Source organism: Trematomus bernacchii, unplaced genomic scaffold, assembly GCF_902827165.1.
Source record: "Trematomus bernacchii unplaced genomic scaffold, fTreBer1.1, whole genome shotgun sequence".
Taxonomy (NCBI): Eukaryota; Metazoa; Chordata; class Actinopteri; order Perciformes; family Nototheniidae; genus Trematomus; species Trematomus bernacchii.
In genome coordinates, this window is record NW_022987648.1 from 6570911 (window position 1) to 6597848 (window position 26938).

At 40.7% G+C, this 26938-nt stretch overlaps 1 protein-coding gene across 4 annotated transcripts in view; it reads left to right on the top strand.

The window, feature by feature from the left end:
- The window catches only part of tns1b (tensin 1b), a 217699-nt gene that overhangs the window by 29727 nt on the left and 161034 nt on the right, over window positions 1–26938 (top strand). Inside the window, exon 1 of one of the 4 annotated variants that reach the window (XM_034134705.1) lies at window positions 2458–2508. The exons of 2 other annotated variants lie outside the window; for them this stretch is intronic. Coding sequence is in view for 1 of the 2 variants with exons in the window: in XM_034134701.1 (XP_033990592.1) it covers window positions 9600–9680 (81 nt within the window). In the remaining variant the exon portion in view is untranslated. Of the gene's footprint in view, window positions 1–2457; window positions 2509–9462; window positions 9681–26938 lie in introns of those variants that run through there. One more of the 4 variants, XM_034134701.1, reaches the window with a different exon arrangement.

The window sequence follows — 26938 nt, forward strand, 5'->3', positions numbered from 1 at the left end:
ATTTGTATTGGGCATTCCCAGTCACCAATCCAGACTTACATTTCCTATGATTACCTATCCTATGATTTGCCAAAACTGTTTCCATCTGCTGACTAAAGATATTCTCTTTGCTATGTTCAAAGATGAAATGAGCTTTCACTTAATTCCCCTTGGCTCTCTGCCATAAGGTTCCATTCACCAAGCTTTCAATCCAAAGAATGGTCGCCTTGGATCAATAGTGGGAGGGACAGGAGATAATTGGTGCATTAATCACAGCCACTTTGTTGGGGGGAAGGGGGGGCAACAACATGAAATGCAATATTTGAACAAATGGGACTCCAATGCAAATGTTATTTTTGGCTATTAGTTGAATTGAATTTAAATGTGTCCCGCCCTTGCAGCAGTGACAACTAAAAGACTCTGGATATAGTCTCTGCGGTATGAATATATTATGCGCTGTAACATACTGCAGCATGCACATACACCGGCTGCGTGATGTCATTAAGGCTCAGCTAAATCTTGGCACTCTGCTATTGACGGCTGAAATATGTGTGCATTGATCTGCAGTGTAATATGGCTTTGACTAATGGCATTAAGTAAAACTCTGTCCAGTGCGACGTTTTCACTGTTCAATTGATATTCAACAGAAACCTGAATAAACATTGATAATATAACTTCTTCTTAGAGATAACCATAGTCTAGACAGATTTGAAGCATTTCTTTATTGTTGCTTTTAGAATGTTATTGATGGGTAATATAACATTGAATTGATAAATGGGTACCACCATATGTGACCAAAACATCTGTCAGCCCCCCATTAAAACCATGACCGGCCACTTCCCCTCTTATTCTCTCAGCAACAATGACCCTTACCTCCCTGACCCCTCTTCTGGTTTCCTAGAACGGACAACAGACCTGACGTTGCCAGATTGAGACTTGAAACCGGCCCATTGTTTGCACTGCAGAGAGGCAGGAAGTGCGCATGATGTTGTACTCACTCTTTAACTTTTCTGTCACTTTGCCATTGTTGTGTAATCTTCTCAAACGGGAATGCATCAGAGTGATCTAGTTAGTAGTGAGGCTATGCTGAAACCAGCTTCACCTTCCCCAAAGTGTCTGTGAGCTGGACAGAACATTGTCTTACTGCTCTAAAGCTGACCATGATTTGGTGAATGTTACATAGATGATACCGTTAGTTATTCTCTCCAAGGGCCTCGTCACATCACTCTTATCAAGAAATCACAATGGAATATCAACCATATATACCCTGCAAAGGAGGGGGCCGAGTTACGAGCGTCGTGTTACCATGCTGTTACCATGCCACGGCAACCTCTCATTCCCCTGATAGGTCAGCTCCTCCGTCCTGACATCAGAGAAATGTTCAAATCTGGATCAGTTTTTATCAGATCCGTTGCAGCCCCGTTTTTAGAGATTTGGGTATGGAGGAAAAGAGAGGGTTGTGTTTTCTGACACTTGGTGAGTTCCCTGACACACCGGGGACACATATTCATGTATAAAAGACGTACAAAAGTGCATTTTGCATGATAGGTCCCCTTTAAGTATAATTCAACTGAAAAAACAATAATTAAAAAGAAAATAATACAAATAAATAATAATAATACAATACATTGTTTTATTTCGATTACGTTGTTTTCGTAATCGTTGCAAGCCAAAATCGTAATTGCGATTAAAATACGATTAATTGAGCAGACCTAGCTCAGATGCTCCGGAGCCATTTATGATTGGTGTGAGACCAATCTTCATTAGGCCCCCCCCTGACAGCTATAAATGCAGCCGCACACTCCACCGAGACCTCTTATATCCCCAAAACAATCTCCATCTTTGATCTTTCTATCTAAAACAAACATCCTGCATCCTAATTTGTATTTACAGCTTCATTTTAATTGATGGGAATTCACCATTACTCTACTCAACACACTTCATATTCATTGTTCTTTCACTGCTACAAGACTCTTGTCCAGCCACCCCCCCTCTCTACATTACATTGCAGACCCCCTCCCTTTTCCATCACTATAAGTGCCTCCTTCTTGAACAGACGGCTCTGCCCGGCCCACCCCACCTCCGCCCACTTCTGTCTTCCCTGCTTCTAATCTTCTTCCTCCCCGTGCTTTGAATGGAAGACCCTGCAGCATCCAGAGAAAGAGGGGACAGGATGGAGGGATGCTGTAGGGAGGCTAGACAAGAGAGGGAAGGATGCATTTAGTAGTGACCTCCAACACAACTTATTGTCACAGAAACTAAGGAATAATGAACCATTTGGATCAGATCAGCAACTATCCGAGGTTTTTCTCGAGGACCGACTGCTAGGGTACCACTTGACGCTGGTTTTGCAGGACAGGCTAGAGAAGGAGACAAGGAGCGAGGGCTGTTAAACAGTAGAGGACGTGAGGAGGTTTCCAGGGGAGGATGGGCGGACTAGGCTGGTGTCTCGCCACAGTCTTCGGTTGGGCAAAATTTTTCTTCCACTGCATCTTCCCGTTTCGTAAACACAGGAAAAGCGAAAACAAGGTAGGGTTCATATTTAAGATGTGAATTAGAATGTTTTCGGGTTTCTTTTCTTTGTTAACACAATTTTAGGACCAATGCTCCTACAGGTTTTACTTGGGTTCAGTGACTATCATAGTTTCCTGATTGTAATAGAGACATCACATGCTTATTGCTTGGAACAGAGCTGCATTAACTCTGGGTTGATAAAGACAATTAATCCTATGTTTAGCCACGCTGGCAGAGTGGCTCTAGACAAGGCTATGCCGTTTTGTCTGTTGGTCTGTCAGTCTGGCGGTTGGTTGGTTGGTTGGTTGGTTGGTTGGTTGGTTGGTTGGTTGGTTGGTACACCACATTGGTCAGAAAATACTGTACTGACATCCAATGTTCTCAGACAACGAATTCTAATGATTTTGCTGCTCCTTGGACTTTTCCTCTAAGGCCACCTTGAGGTTAACCTTTGGGATTTTGACTGTTTTGTCTTTACAATTATTGAATGGATTGCATTACATTTTGGTGCAGCCATTTGTATTCCACTCAGGATGAATTGTGTGATCCCGTAACCACTCTTCTAGAACCATCATCAGGTTAAGAATTGAGTTTGTTCAACACTTAAGTGTTGCAGGTTTGGTAAACCACAGTTGCTCTAAGAGTGCTTATTGGCAAAGGGAAAGCAGGTTTACACGGTAAACATCAGACCATTTTCATTATGAGCATATTAGCTCAAATTGCTGTACCTTAAATAGCTGCTAGCATGGCTGGAGACTCATAACGTGTTATTTTAGCATCTTTTAGCTCATTGTTTAGGTTTTTATTCACATTGATATGTTCACTAATTTCAGACCACTCATCAACCTTGGTTCCTTTTAGCTAAAACATCTCTAAAACTCTACCATAGACCACATACAACAAATACAGAAAAACAGAGTTAGCTACTTAAAGGTGGGGTAGGTAAGTTTGAGAAACCGGCTCGAGATACACTTTTTGTTATATTCCATGGAATGCTCTTAACATCCCGATAGCAATAAATATCTTAAGTGCTTTGACAAAAAATCCATAAAAAAATGTCATCTGTGGAAGCCGTAGTACTGTAAAAAGCACGACCAATCATTTTAGCCGGCCCGGCTAAAATAACTGGATGGCCTACCTGCCTGTCAGCCTTCCATCTGTGCACAAACTTATCTCGTGCCCTCATTGGTCATGTGCGCGTTCGTGTGTGTTGGAGGAGGGGCTCTGTAAGGAAGTCTGAAGGAAGTGGCAGATTTCTTCCGGCTGTGTATTTTCAAATTCTAGCACACTCGAGCTGGTTTCTCCAAAATTACCTACCCCACCTTTAATGGAGCAATTATATTAACTACATACCTCCCTATTTGGTGGAGACCAATACAGAGATAAAATGAGTGAAAATACTAGACTTGCATTCTCCAGGTGGCCGGAAACATTCGTGGGTCAGTGTGTTCTGCACGGCCCTTCCTCTCAGAGTCACCCAGCAGAGAGAACAGAGGAAAACGTGCACACACATGTGAGTGTTGTGCAAAGGGAGGGCCCGGGTTCTGAATTGTTTTCAACAGATGGGAGTCACAGGGTGGGAAAGGGTGTGTGCATTTGTGTGTGTTGGGGGGCCTGCTGGAGTGTGTTCTTCCTCTGTCTGTCAACAAGTGAACTCCCCCCCATCTAACAGGTTCTAGGACGTCAGCCAAGATGAGAGAACACACCCCTCTGTTTACACATTCACTCTATCCCTCTATCTGTCTTCTTATCAGAGCCCGGTTTATTATCTGTTCTCCCACCTCTTTACCGTCTATGATCTTCCTCGATTCCTTCGTTTTGTGTTTCGTCTGCTGAAACCTTTTTTTAAATATTGTAACAGTGTCTACGGCTTTGATCCCTCTGTTCTGTTTACCCATCTTTTCTTGGTTCAAGGACAGTGACCTGACACCGCTTAATCTTCCTAATGATGTAAGTGCCTCGCTGTCCGCTCTGGGCTCTGGTTTACAAGAGAAAGACAGAAATGGTCAAGGTTAAAGAGGCACTAAAACAAATCCCACAAGTGATCTGATTAGCCTCCCTCCCTCGACCACACACACACACACACACACACACACACACACACACACACACACACACACACACACACACACACACACACACACACACACACACACACACACACACACACACACACACACACACACACACACACACACACACACACACACACACACACACTTCATTATCTCTGCAATCCTTCCTATATGTAATAACTGATCTGACATATGTCTGATTCTTAATGTGGAGGCAGTTCGTTCAGTGACCACCAGTGGGTGCTGCAGTTGCTGTTGGAACTTTGTAGGGCTGCCAATTTGGAAAATATAACCAGTTGAAGCATTTTGACTGTTATGCAATTTGATCATGATTTGCAATGTTGGAGGTATTGATCATTTGTGCATCATTATAATCACTATCATTGAAAAATATATTAATATGATCATAGTGTGATTTAAAAATAAAATAAAGGATCTGTACCAGGTTTGTATACAATTTGTAGGCCAAGTTATCTGTACAGCTCCAAAACACTAAATAAAAATAGTTTTTTACCACATTGAAGACATGTTGTGCTTCCTGCAATTTGAATATTGCAATTGACCATTTTGCAGTTTCGATACAATTAAAATGATCTGTACAGCTGTAGAACTGTGCATGGTCTATTTTACTCTCATGTATGAGACCATAACATGATAATGTTTCATCAGATGATAGGAATTAGTATACAGATTCATTTGTATATTTGTATGTACATAAATGGCTATCCCTGTCAGTTATTTGGTTGTGTTAGTTCTTTCTTAGGGCTGCTTTATAAATGGCATTGGGTTTTATATATTTTCAGCATCAATTTGTTGAAGACCATGATTTGCCTCCATTGGACTCCTTTGTTTACTTCCAGAACATAGAAACATCATAGTAACACTCGCGCTTCTACTGGCTAGCGCTCCAACTCATTGTAAGTGATAGGTTAAGGGGCGGGACATCTCTAAGTGGTTGACCAATCACAACAGAGCCGGCCAGCTAACCAATCAGTGCAGACTGGGCTCTGGTTTCAGACAGAGGGTGAAAAGAGGTGCTGCAGCAAAGCATGGTAACATGTCACAGTAGAGGCACCTAATATGAATATGAACCTGACGATGAGCCAGGACCCCTTTAAGACACTCTCACCAGTATTATGCCAACATTTCTAGAATCACTCGGATAATTATATCTTTGTATCAAATCCTGATATCTGATCGGATCAAAACTACATCAACTATTCCTTTGCCTTTTAAAACTTTATTTATATCTGCTTTATAGTATTTGTTGTTGTTATGTTTCCATAATTCAACACTTTATTAATAGATTTTAGGTTCACAGAACAAATTAAACAAACGTTGACATTATAAAACCCCACCAACACCCTTAAGGCCTCATTGCAATGTTAATTTTTATTATTATAGAAATGCATACTTATAATATTCAGGCAATTTCTAATCATCCAACTGGCTAGCTCATGTGCATTTGTGAATCTATAATCTTCTATTCTATTAAACTAACTATTTGTCTTATCATCTTGTTGTTGCCTGCACAGTAAATCCTGATGTTATTTATGGAAGATATTTTGTTTACCAAAAATAAATGACAGATCATGTGCTGTTTGTCACAGACTGGGAATTGGATGATGACTTCATGCAGGAGTAGAACACGGTGTGCTGTGTGCTGACTGTTTCATTTTAATTTGAGTACAACTAAGCCCTGCTGGACAACACTCAAGTGTACGGTCACACTCACAGACTTTGTGTTCTGTTCCAAAATAGCCTCATGCAGTTATATACACTCTTCACTGAGTAAAGTGAGATGTTTATTAATTTCATCTAATCAAATTAGAAGACATTTTAAACCTTCATAATCTATATTTTTATATCGACAATGGTTCAGATGAATATGTGTGGGGTGATCTTTCCCTCATAGGTTGGTTGTGACCAAAACAGAGCTAAAAGCAGTGTGAAGATTCTCAATGTGGCCGAAAACACAACTCGACTTGCTTACAAGTTTGATTTATAACCTTTCAGAATTGAATAAACTGCAAAAATAGACTACTTTTCTTAATTAAACGTTTGTTTTGTCACCAGTTTTAAACCCGCCCCAAGAATCGGAATCAAGAACCGTTAAAAGCCTATATATTGAATTTTCCAGACCTTTAGAAATAGCAAATTCTTAATTTCTAGTCGGCAACTGGTCCCATCTTAACTAGGGAAACTCTTTGTCCTTGAGTACTTTGATTCATAATTTAGCATGCAGTTAACATACCAGTAATTTTGTTCTAATGAAAACTCAACTTCTGGCATTTGCTCCCGGTGTTCTTCAGCACTGTTTTAAAAAACTGAAACGGAAGTGACAGGTGAATAAGCTTTACAGGTATTTAAATGTAGTAGTTGGTCTAATTTATTCTGATTTATCTGGATTTTGAAGAGTAACTGAGAAATATTTGGACTGAATTTAGTGTGAATGAGAGGATTGTTGCTGTCTTTTTATTCAGTTTATGGAGCCTCCCTGTTTTATAATGCATGCTATAGTGTACAGTTTGAAAATGTCCGTTATGTAACATTGTTGGTAGAAGGTTTTCTGTCGATTTTTGATAAGACTTTAAAAGGTGGCAGGCAGGTATCTTTGGGAACTTGGCAGTTGTCATACTTGAGTAATTGAGTCAAATTGACAAAGCATTGATAAAAAAAACGTTGATAATGCTCTAAAAAGACACATGTGCAGTCATGTGTAAACGTTTATTTATTCATCATGTGACGTTGTTGCTGCAAAGGTCTTGCACTTTTCCTCAGGCAGAACTCCAGCTGGTGTGTGTGTGTGTGTGTGTGTGTGTGTGTGTGTGTGTGTGTGTGTGTGTGTGTGTGTGTGTGTGTGTGTGTGTGTGTGTGTGTGTGTGTGTGTGTGTGTGTGTGTGTGTGTGTGTGTGTGCGTGTGTGTGTGTTTTGGTTTGGGGGGATTAAGTTCAAATGTTTTCTCTCTAACATTGTCTCCTTTAGTGAATGTGTCTCTGTAGGGGTGGCCTGCAGGAAATACCAGGGGATTAATCCCTGTGCCCCTGGCTGGGTGAGTTTGTATGTTTCTGTGTTTGGGTGGGTTTGTGTATTTATGTAGTGTGTGGATGTGTGTATGTGAGAGTGGGGGAGAAATGACTGGTTATCCTGTAAATGTTTGTGTATATGCACACGGTGAGTTCGATAGTTTAAATTACACGTGTTTATGTTTTCAGGAAGTAGTGGGCCCGGACCCCACATTTCCGACGTGTGTGAGAATCTTTGTGTGTCAGTTAGAAAATGATGGGGCCATGAATGTTTACAGGTGCATGTAGGCCGCTGTAACATTTGTGTGGAGATTTGCAGTGTGTGTGTGTGTGTGTGTACCCACACAAGGGGGATAAAGAGTCACGCATGGGGCCAACATGTTCATTGATGAGCAGTGAGAACTTAATGAAGCAGCTTTTGCTTCCTGGCCCCTCTGAGCTCTTTCTGTGTAAAGGGTGAAGATGGAAGGGGGGGTTACTACTGTCAGAAGTAGATCCTCCACTATTACTTTCTTTTTATTCTTTGAGGAGGGATATGTGTGGGAGGTCAAGGGTGGGATTGAAAATGTTAAAGGACTGTCAAAGATGATCAAAGGATAAGTCTGGGGGATATTCTATATTTTTCTTCCCCTGTTCCAACTAATCTACTATTTAAAGCAGATAAATAAGCCACGGTTGCACTGTGTGATGTTCCTTTTTTTACAAACACACACGCTGTTGTTTATTTTTGAATAAATCCAACATTCACCGCGCTGCTCTCATAAATACCCACTAGCATATCAAATGTTTTTAATCCGCTGCTGTAAATAGACCCGAACATGTGCTATTTTTGTTTGCCAATCCTCTACTAATAATAACCTTTTAAAATGTTTGCCTGTATATGTGTTTTATTAGCAAAGCATTGACTTGGAGCTGCGTCACAAACTACTAAGGGACAGATTAACATTGTTGATTTTGGTTTTTATCTTAAAATGTGTTGATATTTAGAAAGAAATGGAAGCCTGTACGTGTCTTCCTTAAATTGTAACATTGAGATGACAATTCAACCCTTTTGATATTGTGCGGATCATTGATTCCAGAAACACATAATGGTACATGTACAGTATATTTGACGTATTCAGTTGCAATTAGTTTACCTTAAAAATCTGTATTTATTGAAGTTTAGTGTCAGCCTCTTTCAATTTCACTGAATGGGGATAAGGTGCAAAGAGTATAGTGCGAACACACGGCTGAAACTAAAAGTGTTTTACTTAAAGACATCTCTATCTAAGCAAACAGCTGGTGTTCGTTTATGTTAACATTTCTGGAGAATTATGGTCGTACAAAGCATCAATAAATCTTTGAATCTTAATAGCAGGTGTCTTTTTTGACATCCAAAATCTATAAAATCATTATAGTATTCCAGGGTCAGGAGAAATCATACAAATAGCAGGGGGAGACAGGGTTCATCAAATATTAAAAGGGTTTCAATACAGAAATACACAGGAAAAACGATGCAAGACAGAGACGGAGGGAGGGGGAGGTGAAGTGCGACGGATGCTGAGGGGGTTCGAACAGGGAGGAGGGGGGGGGGGATCAAGGAATGAATGAATGAAATTAAAAGTGGGGAGACTTAGAGGGGTAAAGAGGGAGGGAGACGTGGGATGAGAGAGAGTGAGGGAGAGGAGGGGCAAGAGAGATGGATAATAAGCGGCACACCCCCTCCCCTTTACTCCCGTGGAGCCGTGGGGGCAGCCCGACCCCTCCGCCCCCCCCCCCCCCCCCCCCAAAAGAGCTTTGTGAAACTTTCACCGACAGAGGAGAAGAGAGGCAGAGTGAGCGCAGAGGAGAGGCAGGCAGTATCACATTCAGAGCAGAGGTACACGAAGAGAGTGAGGAAGAGTGAGGAAGACGAGAGGGTTTACGTGCAGGGAAGTCATGGCTGAGCAGGCAAATCTTCTCCTAGCTGGATTATACTTCAGGAAGCCCACCGGTGTGTAGCAGCAGCATCTCTCCTGCCGTCAGCATGCCGTCTGTGTCCCTCAGCCTGCCTGCAGCTCTGGCCGGACCCCCCCGCACCTGGGTCTGCCTGTCCTGCATGTTCTGGGTGAGCTTCCTTTTCAACCGGAATTCAGATTTTTAGAGCTCTTTTAATTTCAATTCTAAGGATTTCAAGATTTGTAAACACAGTTGCAGTTCTTGGCGATGGGGGTCCCATGCTCCTCCAAAAGTGCAATTTCTACGCACAGTTAGCAGAACTATAACCTTGTAAATCTAATAACTCTCAAACTTAAATTGTGTAATTTACGCCATACTAGAGTAGTGCATTATTGACTGAATCAGCCTGATGAGTTTGTTTTAATTTTGTACCACATTGATAAAGCTATTCAAATCAATGATGTCAAAGGGATTCCAATGTTGTTGTGGCAATAAGAGTCCCATTCTCCTCCAACACTGCAACATGCAACTTATACTTCAAAATGTATAAAAAAGTGCACGGGACACAATGGTGCAAGTCAAATGCAGGTCAACTATGCACATGTCAAATATATGTTCTGGATCAGGATTGATTTGTAACTGTCAGCGCAGGACTTCTGTCACTTCTATGCACAGTTTGCAGAACTCTTGCCATGCCATTTTCAAAACATGCAAATTTAAGTTGAATTATTTTGGCCATAGTGGAATTAAGAGAATGCAAGTAGTGCAGAATCAGCTTGATGATGCACTTCAATTCTTTTGTTGTGATTGTGTACAGTTTGGTGGCTTGTTCAAATGGTGTTACTTTCAGCCCAGTTCCATTGGTAAACCCTGATCAAATCAAGCTGGGGATCTATTGGGTGGTCCCCTTGTCGGGGGTTGGGTTGAGGGTTGGGACCCAGGCCGTGGGGGGGCTTGGCACGGTGACACATTTGAATGAGAGAGATATTATGAAGGAGAATGGGAGGGTGTGCGAACGGGAGACAATCTCTGCAGTGTTATCTCAAGAGAAACGTTTATAATCTGGTTCCATGCAAGGACCAAAACAATCTTACCTTTACACAGAGTTGAATTAAATGGATCCCCTGCTCTCTTCCCCTCAGTCCCTCTTTCTCAACCTCTCCCACTCGCTCTGTCCTGCTCTGTCTCGCTCTAGGTGGTGGGGACACACAGCAATTTTTGCTTTCTCTTGTATAATTCAATCTGCCGCGCATTCCCGCTCACAGTAAGGGGCTGTTGGTGCAGCGAAGGACTGTGTTTGTGTCCACACTAAAAGCATTGTGACCGCGGTCTCGACATTTGTCTTAAAAACACTGCGAGTGCTCTTCCCTAATTTGTGCAGATATGAAAGAACATTCCTGGCTCAAATATATAACATAGCATGCAGCTCTCCTCTTTTCCCAGCTGAATAGGGGATGAAAGAGGAGAGTAGTTGAATAGACCATTGAGATCCATCCTTCCCCATTCTGCAGCGCTCCTTTGGGACCTGACTGCACACCAGTGACAGAGCTGCAGCCCTTGGCGAGGAGACTGGATAATCTTACAGAGCTCTTCATCAGTTAATTACCGTTCTTTCTTTTGAGGAGCGGGAGGCGAGGTGAAAGGGGGGTCGTAAAAGAATCTCAAAGCCCCCCAGCTAAGCTCTGGGTCACTGATTGACTGCATCAGAGCACTGTATGACAAAGCGAGCTCACTTAAGGGGGCGGGGTTCAATCTGAGCCCCTGCATTAATAACAGATCTTTGTTGTCCCTGTAACAGCATTCATTTGGACGCATCTTGTTCTAATAGGTTGGGGTTAGAGTAACGCTTCTCTGTGAAAGTGCTTCTCTTTCCAATCAAAATATGAATTGGCAGAACCCAAAAGATCTTCCAAGACCACTTCAGATCAGGAAATATTGCCTAAATGGTTCTTCTTTCTGATGATACATTGCCGTACTTCTGTCTAGACTGATCAGGTTTTCATAATACGGAAACAGGCATACTCCTCGGGCAGCTGGGAAAGTGAGTACAGCTGCAAAAGCTCTTACGAGGCAACGAAGAAGCAGAAGAGAAAGATACAGGGAGAATGAGCTTGTGAGAATAAGTGAGTACGCACAGATGTAGGAAACAGACCATCTCCATGAAAAATCTATTCCTCAGCCTGGCCTCCAATAGGGAGGGTTTCCTCCTGTCAGAGCAGGATGCTCTTGGATAAAAGGAGATGTTTCCAGCATACTGTAGAGGCAGAAAGAGAATGCTCAGGGAAATAGAGGAAATGACAGGAAGGACAGGGGAAATGAGCAGAAGATGCTCTTGGCAAGATCGGAGGGCAAGAGGATAGTCCTTCCAAAGAGCGCCGCTCAACAATCACTGAATAATTAATGAAAGCTACAAAAAAAAGGGTTTTAGAGAGAGTTTGATCAGGTTTCTCTGAAAGGGCAGAAAAACTAAACAAACGTCCTCCACCAGCCGGCTGCTGGAAAAAAAGTTGAAAGGTCATGCAAATCCTGTTGACATTTCAGAATGTCAGGTTATGAATGCATCCAGTAACGGGGCTTTTGCAGCAAACAGGTGTTCTGGAAAAGGTTGTGTACGAGGCAGGGGCCTCTTATCTAACAAGGTGCTGTTGTAGGAAACACTTCCTCAGATGGCTGCCTCACAAATATTGACGCATGGCTAAACCTTCAGAGTTGTCAAGGTTCAAAGAACTCCCAGTGATGATCGATATCCATTAACGTACACTCAGTCCATCTCAGTTCAGAGTTTGGTCTCAAAAGGATCGCTCTGGGAAATGGTGTCATCTCAGGAATGTTAGGTCATTGGTTTTCAGTTGTCTTGACTTGAAAATAGACAAACGCCAAACCTGTTGGTTCTGTTCCAAACTGAGGAGTTCAGGAGGTCTGGCGCTCAGTATTCCTCCCATTTAAAATGCTTTTTTGATGATTTGTGTCTCTTTTCTTACATCCCCTGCACTCATCTTCTTTTCCCCATTCCTTTGTATATCTTGGTCTGTTGCTAGTTTGATTCTGCCCCCATCCGAGTGTCTGAGATTACCTCTGATTTGGGTTTAAAAAACATTCCACATGTGGGGCCCCTTTGAAATACAGCAACATTTCTGTAATTGTAACATCTGGGATTATGTTACTTCAATGTTTTTCACTTGTTTTGCGTCTTGCAGCTCACCCTGTTGTTGCCATGCTTGGCAGACTCATGCCGTTTCATCTTGGTTGAGAAATCTTGAACAACAAAAAGGGAAGTTTAACCCTTGCTCGGTTGATTTATGAGAGATGTTGAGCTTTGTGTAACACCTCCCTTCCACCCCTTTCTTTCCCGAAGAGACCCCCAGCTTTGTGCATGCTTCACTGGGCACATTGGCCTTAAACCTCCCATGGCCTTCTGACTTTCCCTGGAGGGAGTTTCGGCATTCAGACATTTCACCAGGCTTTAGTTTCCCCATTTTGCCTCCCTGATCCCGGAATATTGAATTATAAACCACAGTAAAATCACTTTAGCCTCGTTTTTATTGGTGATGTAAGTCATCCCCTACTCCCCTTTTGCAGTCATAGCCAATGGTCATTTATAGTGTATGTTTTGGCTTTTTTACCCTTATGCCTAAAGCAGAAATACTTTTATGCCTTTGTTCTAGTAATTTTGCCTTATCGTCTCTGACATCAGGCCCAACTCTTGTGGCTAATTTAGTGCAATAAGACCTCATATTCTGAAGGGCAGTAACCAGCAAGGCCCCCCAGAAAGTAATAGTTTGTGTCCTTTTCACCTCATGGTTATGTCCCCTGCCACGTCCATCACACACTTTAATCATGTCAGAGTAGGGACATGACATCATGGGAACACATTAGAGTCAGATTGGCGGTAATAAAGATGTCATTGTAGACAGAATATGCTGCACCGTACCATTTAGGCTCAACAAGTTATTTCATGTCAAGAGTTTCATATGTCATTATGACATTTGGTTGTGTTGAGTTATGTATTGCAGGCCCACACAGTATGTTAATATAATGGCGATCTTTTGCAAGGACAAACAAGTTTAAGCCAGCTTTTTCATGAAAGTATGACAATGGACCACAAATATCCCTATGCTCTGTTGCCTTTCATTGCTAGAATTAGCCTAAATTAAGCTGCAATCCAGACTGGTTAGTTTTTTGATACATTTTTGCAACAACAAAAAGGGAAAAACAATCCACAGGATCTCAACAATTGTGTTTACCTTTGGCAAGAATATTTGCGCAACCAGTAAATAAATGCAGACAATTTGGATGACCCCTTCCCCTTGTCTGTGGAAACAGTATCTGGTCCTTCATATAAACTGATTCATATAAACATCCATAATGAATAATCTTATTGTCAATCTGCCTTGGAAAACCCCTGGTCTTCATCTAATCTGTTGGGTAGATTATCATCAACTGTTTGGATCACTTTCATGGACTCTTTCCATTTCAATAGTCTACGAATTTCTCTTCTATAACGTTGCTCTTGTGCCAACTCAGTGCAAGAAGACAAGAAATAACATCACTTTGGTGAATTTCACATTTCTTTGATTTAAATAACGTAAGCTTTTGTAGCAACCTCCAGGACAGATTTTTTTTGTTATCGCTACTGATACATTTTTCGATATCTTCTCAGTTCGTTATGGCCTCCACATTTTGCATTGTGCAGCAATTTCAGCATCGAGGCGCTTCTAGTGGTGCTTCTTTTAGTCTTGTTGTATTTGTCACTTTTTTCAGTTTAACTTTGTATTTATCATGGTTTCCATTCTAACATGAATAGTGTGTGCAGCAAATATGTCTAAATGTATTTGGATTTTTTCTATCTTATCCTGTTTTGTATTTCTATTTGATCTCATACATTTTCATTGGTATTGTGATACAAAAATGTTCTTCAGCATAATTTGCACCTTTCGTCAGCCTCTCTGGCTCCAATGACTCCCATTTGTTCTTATGGGCATTACATATGTACAGGTGACTTTACCTAAGGAAATGCCTGCAAGACCCTTTGAGAGGGAAGGTCAGAGGTCACTGTTAGAGAGGTGAAACATCTGGGGACTGGCTGCTGACTATGCTTTAGAGGTTGGGGAGGTGTTTGGACCTGGGAGTAGTTAAGGTTGGACAGCTAACAGGAAGCTCATTGTGGGGCCCCTCTAACTGGGGCAAAACAAATCCCCTACAAGTTTCTGAAAGCAGTCGACTGTGAAGTAAATGATAGTGATTTCGATAACACAAGAATATTTTGACTCTTCGACTCTGTTAAGCAGAAAATGTAAGAGATATTGAGATTACCTCTCGTTTGTAGACAGGAGGTGTTTCAGCTGAGTCTTTTATTCATCCATCTCACACACATCTGAGATTGTGTTTGTTATGTCTTCAGAGTAATCAGAGGCCACACCACGTTAGGAAAATGTTGTTTTTAGGCATATTTTGAAAATGGTTCCATTAGCAGCTTGTGAGTGATTTCTGCTTAAAACAAGACTACAGATGTACGATTCATTTTGGATGCTTAGTCGGACCTCAACAGGCTGTGGCAGGTCTGTGCTCGGTCCTCATCGGGCCCTCTGCAGAGAATACATTCCCCACTGATGGCATAGTAAATGCGTGTCCTAGTTGTAACGCTCCTTTGGTGCATTATATGGAAACCATCAGTGTATGTAAAGTTGAAATAACACAATCTTCATTATACAAATTAAAAGTTGACCTAAGTAACGGATCATGCACCTTGCTCCATTCAGAACAATTGGTCTTGTTGTAACTTGATATTATTTTTTATGTTTGTATAACAAACATCACCTATATTTAGTCTTTTTGGTAACTACATAACTACAATGATGTTATAGCATGCTACACATCAACAGTGGTTTCATCACCAAAAAACTGGACGTTAACAAACCAATTTGTTAATTTCCATTTGTGGGCATAGTGGCTGTTGTCCAGGAAAAAGTTATGTAGCCTCACTCTAAAGGTTTTAATATCTTGTTTATCAACCCCATGCAGCCTTATATGGCTATGCTTCACATCTCATGTGTGCAAACGGTCATTATATGCCAAGACTTTCCTTACATGTACATGTAGACTCCAACTTTGTGCTTCTTTGCTGCCAAAGCAGAACAGAGCGGCCAAGGTAAAGTTATGTCAAAGATATTTTTACAAGACAATTCACTGATCAAACCCTGGAAACATGTCCCTTTATTAAAGCTCATGCCAAAACTTGAGCGTTTGTGTGAATGAATTAGAGACCTCTGAGATCATGATGAAGCAATCTGAAGAGATTAGGAGTCAAGCAAGGAACTTTCTCCATTACCCTGGTATTTACTGTATGTCTTGACTAGGCCAGATGTAGAGTTGTTTGAGTAGATTGAGATCTTTCTTGGCACCATTTCCCCCAATCTGTCAGTCAAGGGCCCTCACCAAAGAGGCCCACGGAACTTGTTAATGCCATGATAACCTCTAACTCTGGATGTGATCTGAGACCTCCTGTGGATACCTATGCATTCAAGTGTGAGGCCAAACAATGCTCATTGGAAGTGGCGCTGGCAGCGTCCTGCTGCGCTGCCTTGCATTTTCCCAAAGGGATTGGGATTTTTATTTGAGGATTTAATCATTCTTCTAATTCATACCCAGTCATTTGTAGTAATGTCGGTGCTACAAGTCATTTGTTGGAGTTGTTTGATTTTCCTCAATGGAAGTATTTCAGGAAACCAAATCCAGGAATGATTTCTATCTTGTTTGGAAGAACAGAAGAGGCTCTCGTGAGGAAATGATGAGATGTAATCATAAAGCAAAACCCCCTAAAAACATGTCGTCCGCCTGCTTCCCGGAGAGTATTTTGAGTTATGGTTTTAATATTATTGTTTTTTGTCCAGAGCTTGAGTCTCTGCCAACCCAGCACGATATAGAACACGTGCTGTTTTCTCTTGGCGGTTGGCTCTCATGCTGTCTATGATTAAACCTGTTTTATCCCACTGGATCGATGTTATTGGCAAAGGCCTTCCTGTTTGCTTGTATTTGGGGCTTGGAGCCATCTTTGTTCCACATGTATCATTTATTATCATAGGCTGCTATATCGCAAAACTGTGAGAAAAAGATTGGAGCTTAGTTTTCTTTAAACAGAAAGCTTATCTCAAACCATTTTGGAATTTTCACTGAAAACAAGCGAAACAGGACGTTTATGAGTGTCTTTAAATGGATTTGCTGTAAGATTTCAAAACACATACCTGAATCTGGGCCAGGAAATCACAATCCAGTTGTGTTACAGCAATAACAAAGAATGTATTTTACACTCACAGTGAGAGATTCCTTGGAGACACTAAATCAAAACAATAGACTACAAAAAGGAAAAAACCGAAAAAGTGAATGCATGGATAAAAGCAAAGCATATAAAACATTTGAAAAGCAGGAATCGTAAACTGGTTCGAGCTAAATATGAAAGTAGGACTGCTTCATAAGATGTGTTTGTGTCTTGTAGATTTCGAGCTGGAAATCCCTGGATACATCTCAGACAAAACAAATCATTCTATAACTTTGTATGGAAGTTGGAAGTGTGTAGTTTGTTTTTGCGCAATACCAATTTATTTATTTACTTTTCTAACTTTTCCAGAGATGTCTTAGGTGCTTTGGCTGTTATAATCTCCTCACAGAAAGCCCTTTTCATTTGGCTTTTTAAGTGTTTTAGGATTCAAATGATCTAAAAATAGGTATTTCAGTTTGATCTTGGATTCCATTTTTCTTATACTTATTTGTCATTCTCTTTTCTCTTGTTGCAATCAATACTTTCATTAATACTATTAACTTGTTTCAGTTACACACTACATCAGACTTCTTTTGTAGGAAGGCCTCTGATTGGTTGGGTTTATCATATTTATGGCAAGGTGGTTAGGGTTAGATTGGTTAGGATGAGGGTGAGAATAACAATGTAAGCATATCAGATGTAGCGTAAGGGGGGTCATGCCTCACCTCCCTAGGAAAATAATATACCTAAATAGCTTACAGAAGGCTCAGCAGTGCTTTGAGCTACATGCTAGCGTCAGCATGCTTACAATGAACTTTTAATGCTCATCTTTAGCAGCTGGAATATCAGAATCAGAATCAGAAATCCTTTATTTGTCCTGCAACTGGGAAATGTACATTATTTCTACAGCAGATAGTGCAGATAAAGTGAGGGGAACAATGACAAAATTGCTAAGTATGCACACGCTATTAATAAAACTAAGTAAAAAACAAAATAGCAGATGTGGAGCATGGTTATACATGTGAAATTGCAGGAGGTTATATTGCACTTGCATATTGCACAAAGTTTTATATTTACAGACAGTGTTGAGCACAATATTGAGCATTGGTCACCATCATAGTTTTCTATGTTATCATGCTAACACTAAGCCAATGTATTATGTACAACATAATAGGGCTGTACCCGAATATCCGAATATTCGTTCGTTGGAGTACTATTCGGGTTTCAATTTCGTTATTCGGATATTCGTTTTCTTTTCTTTTTTTTTGGAATTTATTGAAATCTCCAATATCAACGTAAGAGCTTGTGCCTCTTCGGGGGGTGCTAACACTTAACCATACACATTATCGTTTACTTTCTCCGTCTTTATATGTAGATATGACTTTTTCTCCGTTAATCTCCGTCACGTTGTTTCCATAGCAACAACAACTTCCTGTCAACTGCGCTAACTCTCCTTCAAAATAAAAGCATGTCCATACAAAATAGGAAGCCAAGCCAAATTACACCTAAGACGTATACAACTGCAACGAAAGTAACAAACACAATGCAATATCCTTTTCAATTTCAAAGAACACAAATTGGGTTACATTAACAAATAACTATAAAACAACAATACTGTAGAATAACAAAATGAATGCCGTGAATCAACCGAAATACACGTGTTGAAGCGGTTCACTGCTGATTACTACGCCTGACCCAACCACTCTTCATCTGTTCCCACCTTGCACTGCTCAGAAAGTTCAATGACAACCAAATCCTGACAACCAAGTCAAGATGACCACTCTCAGTGATGCTGATGCTCTGTGAAAAAGGAGGGATTTTCGCCCCCCACTCTTCACTTCTGGATGACTGAGTAATTTCCTCTCTGCGATCCACCTCACTGAGATGAAATGTATGTAGAGAGTGGAGTTAGAGATGGGGGAGAAAAGGGGGGGTAGAAAGGAGAGACTGGAATGCCTGGGGTGCATTTTTCCCCCAAATGAAAAGCAGGTGACTGTTCATTGTAAGGCCATTTGGTTAGTGGGAAGCTGGGAGCGGAAGGGAAGGTTGAAAAAAGAATGTTCTCTTCTTTCTGGTATTTAGCTGTGAATTGTTGCCCTCTGCACTTGTTCTGTAGTGGGCTGCTTACAATCAGGGGATTCACAGACCCTTCCTCCTCCACTCATTGTATCCTGTCATTCAGGAGGAGTTGGTAGAAAGCCTTAATTGGAACCAGGCTCATTCAAAGCTGGGTCATTGTTTATCTGTTCTCTGTTGGTCCTCGGAAAGATTTTACTACAAGGGCTTTTGAAACATTCAGCCCATAACGTGATACTCTGTAATATCTTAGAAATAAATCATTTCAGCTGTGTGATGTAGGGCTGCAAATAATGATTCTTTTCTTTAACCCTCCTATTGTCTTCGTGTTCCCCCCTTACTTTGGTGTTCGCGGTCAAATTTGACCGGTCCTGTTTTAACTGCTATTACATTAACACAAAAACCATTAATCATCACCACATTTAATTGAACACCCTTTCAAACTGTAAATATTGTATCAGACTACTGGTATACAGGAAGAACTGCAGTACATATACAAAGAACAGACACTGAACATGTATTGCGTGTGCCAGGTGTGATCCATGTGGGGGGATGGGCACATAAGAGCGGGACATGTGTCAAATTGTTGTGTGTGTGTGTGTGTGTGTGTGTGTGTGTGTGTGTGTGTGTGTGTGTGTGTGTGTGTGTGTGTGTGTGTGTGTGTGTGTGTGTGTGTGTGTGTGTGTGTGTGTGTGTGTGTGTGTGTTTTATCTGATCCGGATGGATGGTGTTACAAAGTTGACTAAATCAATGAAAGTGGTGATCAGCAATTTTATATGTTCAAATGTCTACTGTGAAGGATATCATAAAGCCTTAGGCCGTTGTGCACACGGGAACGTTTGCGTTTATGCACAGTATGCGTTTTCAAAAAAGTCTTCCGTTCACATCCATTCGTTTCATTTAACGTGTCTGTTCAAACGAGACCGCTGGAAACGCTGGACACGCTGGACACGCTGTAGTACATATGCCGGGACTGTAAGTGGCGCAGTGCTGCACAAAATACACCAAAAGCAGCGAAGAAGACCCCGAGCAGCCCGGAGCAATGTTGCCATGGCTACCCTTCTGTTTATGCCCCGCGGTGGATTTAGCAACATGTAGTTCATGTAATTCTCCATGTCCACTTGTTGCTGATGGTTGTGGTAGAGGAGCTGTAGATTTTGCACTAACATCTGTAGCATGGTCAGTAGCAGTAGCACTAGCAGTAGCTACTGACAGGAGGAAGTGTGTGTGGCGATTGCTGGTATTCAGCGGGATATAGTCATTTCCTCAGCATGTAAATATATGGATAAATGCAACGGGGAAGTTAACTGAAAGAAACCGAATCTGTGGATATTGCATCGACCGACCAAGAAGCACGTCTCCGTGGAGAGGACGCGCTCAGAAAGAGAGATATTCTCTACAAACACCGGGTGAGATCGCTCCTCTGGGACACGCCGGTCCTCTGCCTACAAACATTTCTCTTTTTGCCGCCGACGGGCGCAGGAGCAATGAACAATAATGGCCTGGATTAGGCAGTAAAGACAAGTTTGGTGTATCGCAGAGCGGACTGTTTAATTTAGTTTGTGTTGTTTGGCTGGAAAATTGTCAATATAATGGATCAATGCATGAAATCTGACTCTGTTTATTTTGTTTAAGGAGTATATTGGGCGTTAACAATTCTGGTTTGCCTTTTATAATATTATTTCATTCAAGAACCCCTTGTGCGTTTAATTAACACAGCTATTTTTGATAGTTGATCGTTACAGATGGCTACTGGCCATGCTACAGCAGTGAGCAGGAGAGGTGGGGAGAGCCGGGGCTATCGTTATTTTTTCAGGAAATATTCGTATAGAGGTGATTACACGGACTCGGTTGACCCCCCAGAGAGTTTCGTTTGCAAATCTATCCACCTTGGGACCCGTTATCGTTTGTGGGGTCAGTTTCTATCGGCCTCGTGTAAATAATAGGGCTATACGCACGCGAAACTATGCAGATACAAGCAGTTTTCTCCTCGTGTAAACGGCAACTTAATGCAATTTGACCCGAAGACAACAGGAGGGTCAATGATTGGTATGCTGATTCTTTTATCAATTATTCATTTGCTCCATCAAATTCCCAGTGATGTCTTTAAATGTCTTGTTTTGTATTCCCTTTTATTCAATCAATTATTTTGAATGTTATCTATGGACTTATATATAATATTTTTTATTTTATAACATTATTTGGGGAATTTTACTTTACATGTTTATGTCATATATAATTTAATTTATCTTGTATTTTATGTCACAAAAATCAATTTCCCCCGGGAATATTAAAGCATTTCTCTGATTTAAAACAGTAGAAGAGAAGTAAATCTATACTCTTCATAAGCCAAAAAACTGCAATTTCTACCATTTTGCATGAAAAATGACTTTGAATGAACTGACTATGAGAACAGTTCCAGTTATTTGCAACTTACTATCAATCGACTTATCAGTTTGTCTGTTATCAGTGCGGATGTAGTATTATTTTAACCCATTCAATGATAAGATACATGTTTGCCTGGGGCATAAGGAAATCAAATCCTGGCAAACATGCAGCATGGAGCCAAGAGTATGTATTTCACTGAAGTTGAGTATCAGTCAAAATAATTCATGTTGGATGCTACATAAAGGAAAAACAGAATAACAGAAGCATGCAATGTTTGGACTTGCTGAGATGTAATAAGTAATTAGCATCAGGTGGAGTCAGCCCGGGGCGAATATGGGGATCAGCAGGAGTGTAGGCGTTTGTGTTTGTCCAAACAAATCCTCTGGTGAACCTTTTTATGTTTTTAAAGCTACTGTTTACCACACTTATAATACCATCCTGTCTTTTATTGTTGTGTGATGGATGAAACATTCAGTCACTTCTTTGTATGGCAAATGACTCATAGGTTTAACCCGGTCTGATTTAGCAGCTTCTTTCCGCTTCTTAGAATGTAGATTTACACGGGAGTCATATTCATCAACTCGGTGACATTTTGTTTTACGCTAACACACTTAATAACCACATGCCATTTCCACGAGAGTAATCTCTTTTCTATTCCGTTGCGGATACTCATTTGAACATTTCAGTTATTATTGGTTGTAAAAATGACACAGAACAGAGACAATGAAGCACTGTTGATTGGATTTTGACATGTTGTTTATGTCATGTGTCACAGACCCATCTGCTCTCCCTATCTGCTTGTGCATAATATTATTAGATACAGATGGCACTGCACCGATTTTACACATGCAGTTCAGTAAACATGTCAGGAGACTATTCCTGTAAAAAAACAGCAAAGCCAAGTCACTTGTTGCCCTGTATCACAAATAACAAATGACCTCTTGTGTTTTACAAGCTGTACATCATACATCACCCTTTATTCCTATCCCACTCTGGCTTCAGAGTTGAGCTGCAGGAAATCTTCATATTTGAAAGGCTGAAAATAGCATTTTATGACATTTTACCCTGAACAATTCAGGATTAATTGATTATCATAATGGATTAGTCAATCGACTTGTTATTAAACACTCTGCCATATGCATAACATATGAGTTCATAACAGGGGGTCTGCATGTATCAGAGTTCCTGTAACATACAGCATTACAGCACTACTTGTTGTGCAATCTTAGCAAAGATATTATTGATTTGCTTTTATATTTAATTTAAGTGCTGCATGATTATTTAGTTACACAGTTGATGGTGAAACAAATAAAGAATAAAAAAGTAAATTGTAATCAAACACTTTTAAACGATTGTGTTTTTGGGAAATCCATTCAGTATCCTAAAACATTATATTGCGATTCTGCAGTTGCATTTAGAGAATTGGAGAATTGCTGTGTTTTAAGGACTCGACCCAAACTGTGGACCATAAGTCGTGATACCTCAGCCTGCGCCGCTTTCATCTTGATTAATCTTTTTTAATATCTGTGCCCTGGGGGTTCACACCCCATGCAGTTTGTACAAAGACTTTGCAAGCTGAAGTATTTCAACTCTAAATGCATTTGGCCTTTTAATTTCAATCCAAAAGTGTCTTTCCAATACTGCACTCCATTCTCCTGGAGCTCCATTTGACTGTTTGTGTGTGTCTGTGTGTGTCTGTGCGTGTCTGTGTGTGTTAGTAGGATTGTTTTGACTAATCCTCTCCTGCTGCCGGATCATGCCTCATCAAACGGAGCGCTGCGACCGCACACTGATCACAACATTTCACCCTCTCCTTTCAGCCCAGAGTGACAGCCTCTCTGTGTGTTTCCCACGCACCTTCAGCGCAGACATGCAGAGACACTGTTTGGGTTCTTTAGAGTCACATGACAACAGGAGGTGGGGGGGGGGGGGGGGGGTAGACAGAGGGAGGATGTGTGGGGGGGGTTAAGGCGGAGGTGGATGAGCATCAGGACGAGTTGGATTTACAGCTGCAGTGCAGGGAAGTCTTGAGTAGACGAGGGCAGGGAGCGGAGGGAAGAGGTCAGGCCGAGGGAAGAGGAGATGTGGGGGGGGGGGTCAGAGGTCAGATGGCCCTCCTAGCTCCTGTTCAGCTGAGAGAGATGAAGAATAGCTGCCTTGTGAAGAGGAAACATGCCCGTTGGGAGTAGGGGGGGGGGAGAAGAGAGGTGTGTTGAGAGGATCCTGGAATGTCTTTTGCGAGAAGAGATAGAAACATAAGGGTTGGAAAATAAAATGATTGACACAAGAATCAAGATTTTAAGATTCTGAAATGATTCGCAACTTTTAAATATCCATTTATAAAAAGCTTTTTGCTAACAAAAACATTTCTATTTCTACAGACTACAGTACAAGCCATGTCAAAGCTGTGTACAGTCTTATAGTGTCATTTGTTTGAAGAAATTGCACAAAATAACAGTTTTACAGACTTGTGTATAATGAATTATTATTTGTATTGATTTCCTAACTAGCAGGTTTCTAGGCAGCTAGGCCAAGCTGTGTTATTTATGTACTTTATTTTGTTGTTTTGTATTTTATTAGTTTTGTAACCTTTCTGTCACTGAGAATTGAAAAATACTAATCACTTCAATCAATGTTTCTTTTTTTAATATTAGAATTATTAAATATAACATTATCTTTTTAGTTTGTCTTTGTCTTTTATCAGTATTGCAGTCTGTAGATCCACGTTTTTAAAATATAAAAATACCCACAATGTGCTTTCAAGCCACTTCACCTTAATTAGCAAACAGTTGACTGGAGTACATCCTTAAATTAGCATACAGAATCAAGCTCTTATCCAAAATTCTATAGAAATGAGAATCAATTTAAATCGAATCATGACATAAAGGATGTTTTACACTTCTTACGAGAACTCTTGACATTGAAAGCTCAGTGAGTGTCGAACATAAACACACAGTCACAGATGGAGACATGTGTGGGTCACCCCAGTGCGTCCTGTTAAAATGTCCACCCATGCATATGGTGTCCCATATGAGAGACGGCAGCGATTAACCCAGTTGACTGGAGAGGTCTCGCAGAGTCTTCTGGCTCCACCGGGCGAACAATAGCCTCTGATTGGTGGGGGCCGTGATGTAGTGCCGCCCTGTGTGTATGTGTAAATGCTTTCCATTGACTTCTTTCAGACTGTAGGAAATCACTGCAACACAGAAAGCTCGTGCTTGTCTGTCTCGTCTATTATTAGTGATTGTGCTGTCTTTCTGTTAGCCTGCCAGTCTGTCTGTCCAGCTGTCTGGCAGTGTTGAGGCCTGTCTGTCTCTTTCTGACTCACAGTTCAGCTCAAATTGTAGGAAATCACAATCTTACACAATGTTCAACCCTTAAGCAGTGCTGGTGTTTTCTAATTCAAATATACACCCAACATATTAGCTTTTGATCAGGATCACGATGACAGTGCATTAGGGTCATTGCATTGGAAGGATATACAAACTAAGCCATTGGAGGGGAAATATTCAGTGATCAAATAAATCACTCAATTTAGAACAAGATTTGTAAGTTGTTGGTTGGTTTAACACTTTTGTCTGGACTAAAATATCTCAAAAACTATATTAAGTAGTTCCATGATATTTGGTACAGATATTCATGGTGCCTAGAGGATGAACGTTACTAACTACCACTTATGGGACATCTAGCACTACTGTTTAGTCAATTGTTCCACTTATTCAGTGTATTATCTCAACATCTACTGGGAGGGTTGGCCCAGACGTTCATGGTTCCCAGATGATATACCTTAATGGAATCCCCAGACCAATCCTCTTGTGTCACCATTACGTTAGCTTCTCAATTCAGAGTGAATTGTCTGGACATCGGTAGGAACGATTGAATTGTAAAACAAAACTTGGAGTGAAACATCAGGTTTAAGAAATTGTAGTCTGATAGGCCTCAAGTCTTCTTTGTGTTTAGTTCTAATTGGCAAATGTTAGCAAACGTATACACAACTGGATGGAGATCATGATCAAACATTATATCTACTAAACATCTGAATGTTAGCATTGCAACTGTTAGCCTGTTAGCATTTAGCTAAGAGGAATGCTTAACAGAACTGCATGTCTGTGGACTCATAGCTTTTTGTAACATTAGCAGGATGTTGGCGTTATTTTACAGATCTTTCATAGATTTAACACCGACTCTGTCAATGGTTCAATAAAATAGGAATTGATTTGTGCTTAATAAGAAATGAAGTGTCCAGATGAACAGACAGATTTCAGAAATGTTAAGCTAAATTGCACAGAAAATTCAAAGGACAAGTCAGACAAGCCTCTGAGGGTCAACAGGTACAGATTTGATAAAGTTTTCCACATGCATTAAACACACTATACTCTAATTGACCATACACTGCTTGTTGTTTGCCTTGTGTTTCCTGAAAGGTAAATCTCCTCATTCGGATTCAGGTTCCTTGAGTGTATTTGAGCAGAAAGGCATTACAGTATATGTGATATACTTTGTTACTGTTGTCTGTACTTTCCACTCTTTCCTGCATGTCTGCATGTGCACTGAGCACAATGTAAACATGGTTCGATGTATACATGAGGTAATGCATCAAGTGCCAGTGTTATCAGAGGTAAAATCACAGTGTCTATGTACACAAGTCTCAGCATGAGTCACACTCGCTGCGAATGAGGTAATAGTTTAGAGTTCTGAACTAAAGGCGGAAAACAGCCTGTTGGCTACCTTATGGAGCTGGAATGTCTGGAAGAGTTTATCTCCATGATGTAACACAATGTACCACCCTGAAGCTGCTCAGTGTGAACAGTTAGATTCTAAAATGCTATATATCTGTTATAAAAATAACACCCTGTGCAGGTGCTCATCTTTCTGTCTGGTTCCTGCAGGTCTTATTTTTGCCACGGTATCCTGACATTTAGGTTAAGCGTTCCTAAATCTAAAGGAACTGGATGTATCCCTGATTTGCTGCTTTACTTACAATTATATTACACCTGATTCACTTCCAGCTGACATGCAAATACAATTACAGTCACCATTAAATAAATATAAATATACTCATTTTTAGATTGACCAACCTTTTTTAGGGTGAGGGCTACTTTCAAAAAATCGGGGGCTACTTTTACTCCTCTTTTTTTTGTTTTTTGCAGTGTATATATTTAGCACATTTTAACATTATGATATGCTGACCTTTAACCTTTGTGTGCTGTTTGGGTCTGTGGGACCCGTTTTCAGTGTTTACTAAAAGAACATGTATGCAATTTAATTATTTTAACCTGCTTTATTTGGGGGTGGACGGGCCTCACCTCCTCTAGGGGGGTCCTCACCTCCTCTAGGGGGGTCCTCACCTCCTCTAGGGGGGTCCGGGGGCATGCACCCCTGGGAAGATTATTTTTAAATTAAGTGAAATGCATCAATCTGGAGCACTTTGAGCACAACATGAATTGATGGATACAGCTCTCAACACTCAGATGAAAGAGAGCTGTGTACTTTTCAATAATCCAAACATCTTTAGAATATGATCACAACCAATAACAAATCATTTAAACTGGTTTATTCTTATCTTATGTTACCTAGTTAGCATTCTTTCTTTTTATTTATGCTTATTTTACTAATCACTCCCCTTTTAAACTGTTTTTTGTTTTTTTTACTGTCCTATACACATTGGAATGATTTCTTACTTTATCTATATTAAATAGATAAAGGTG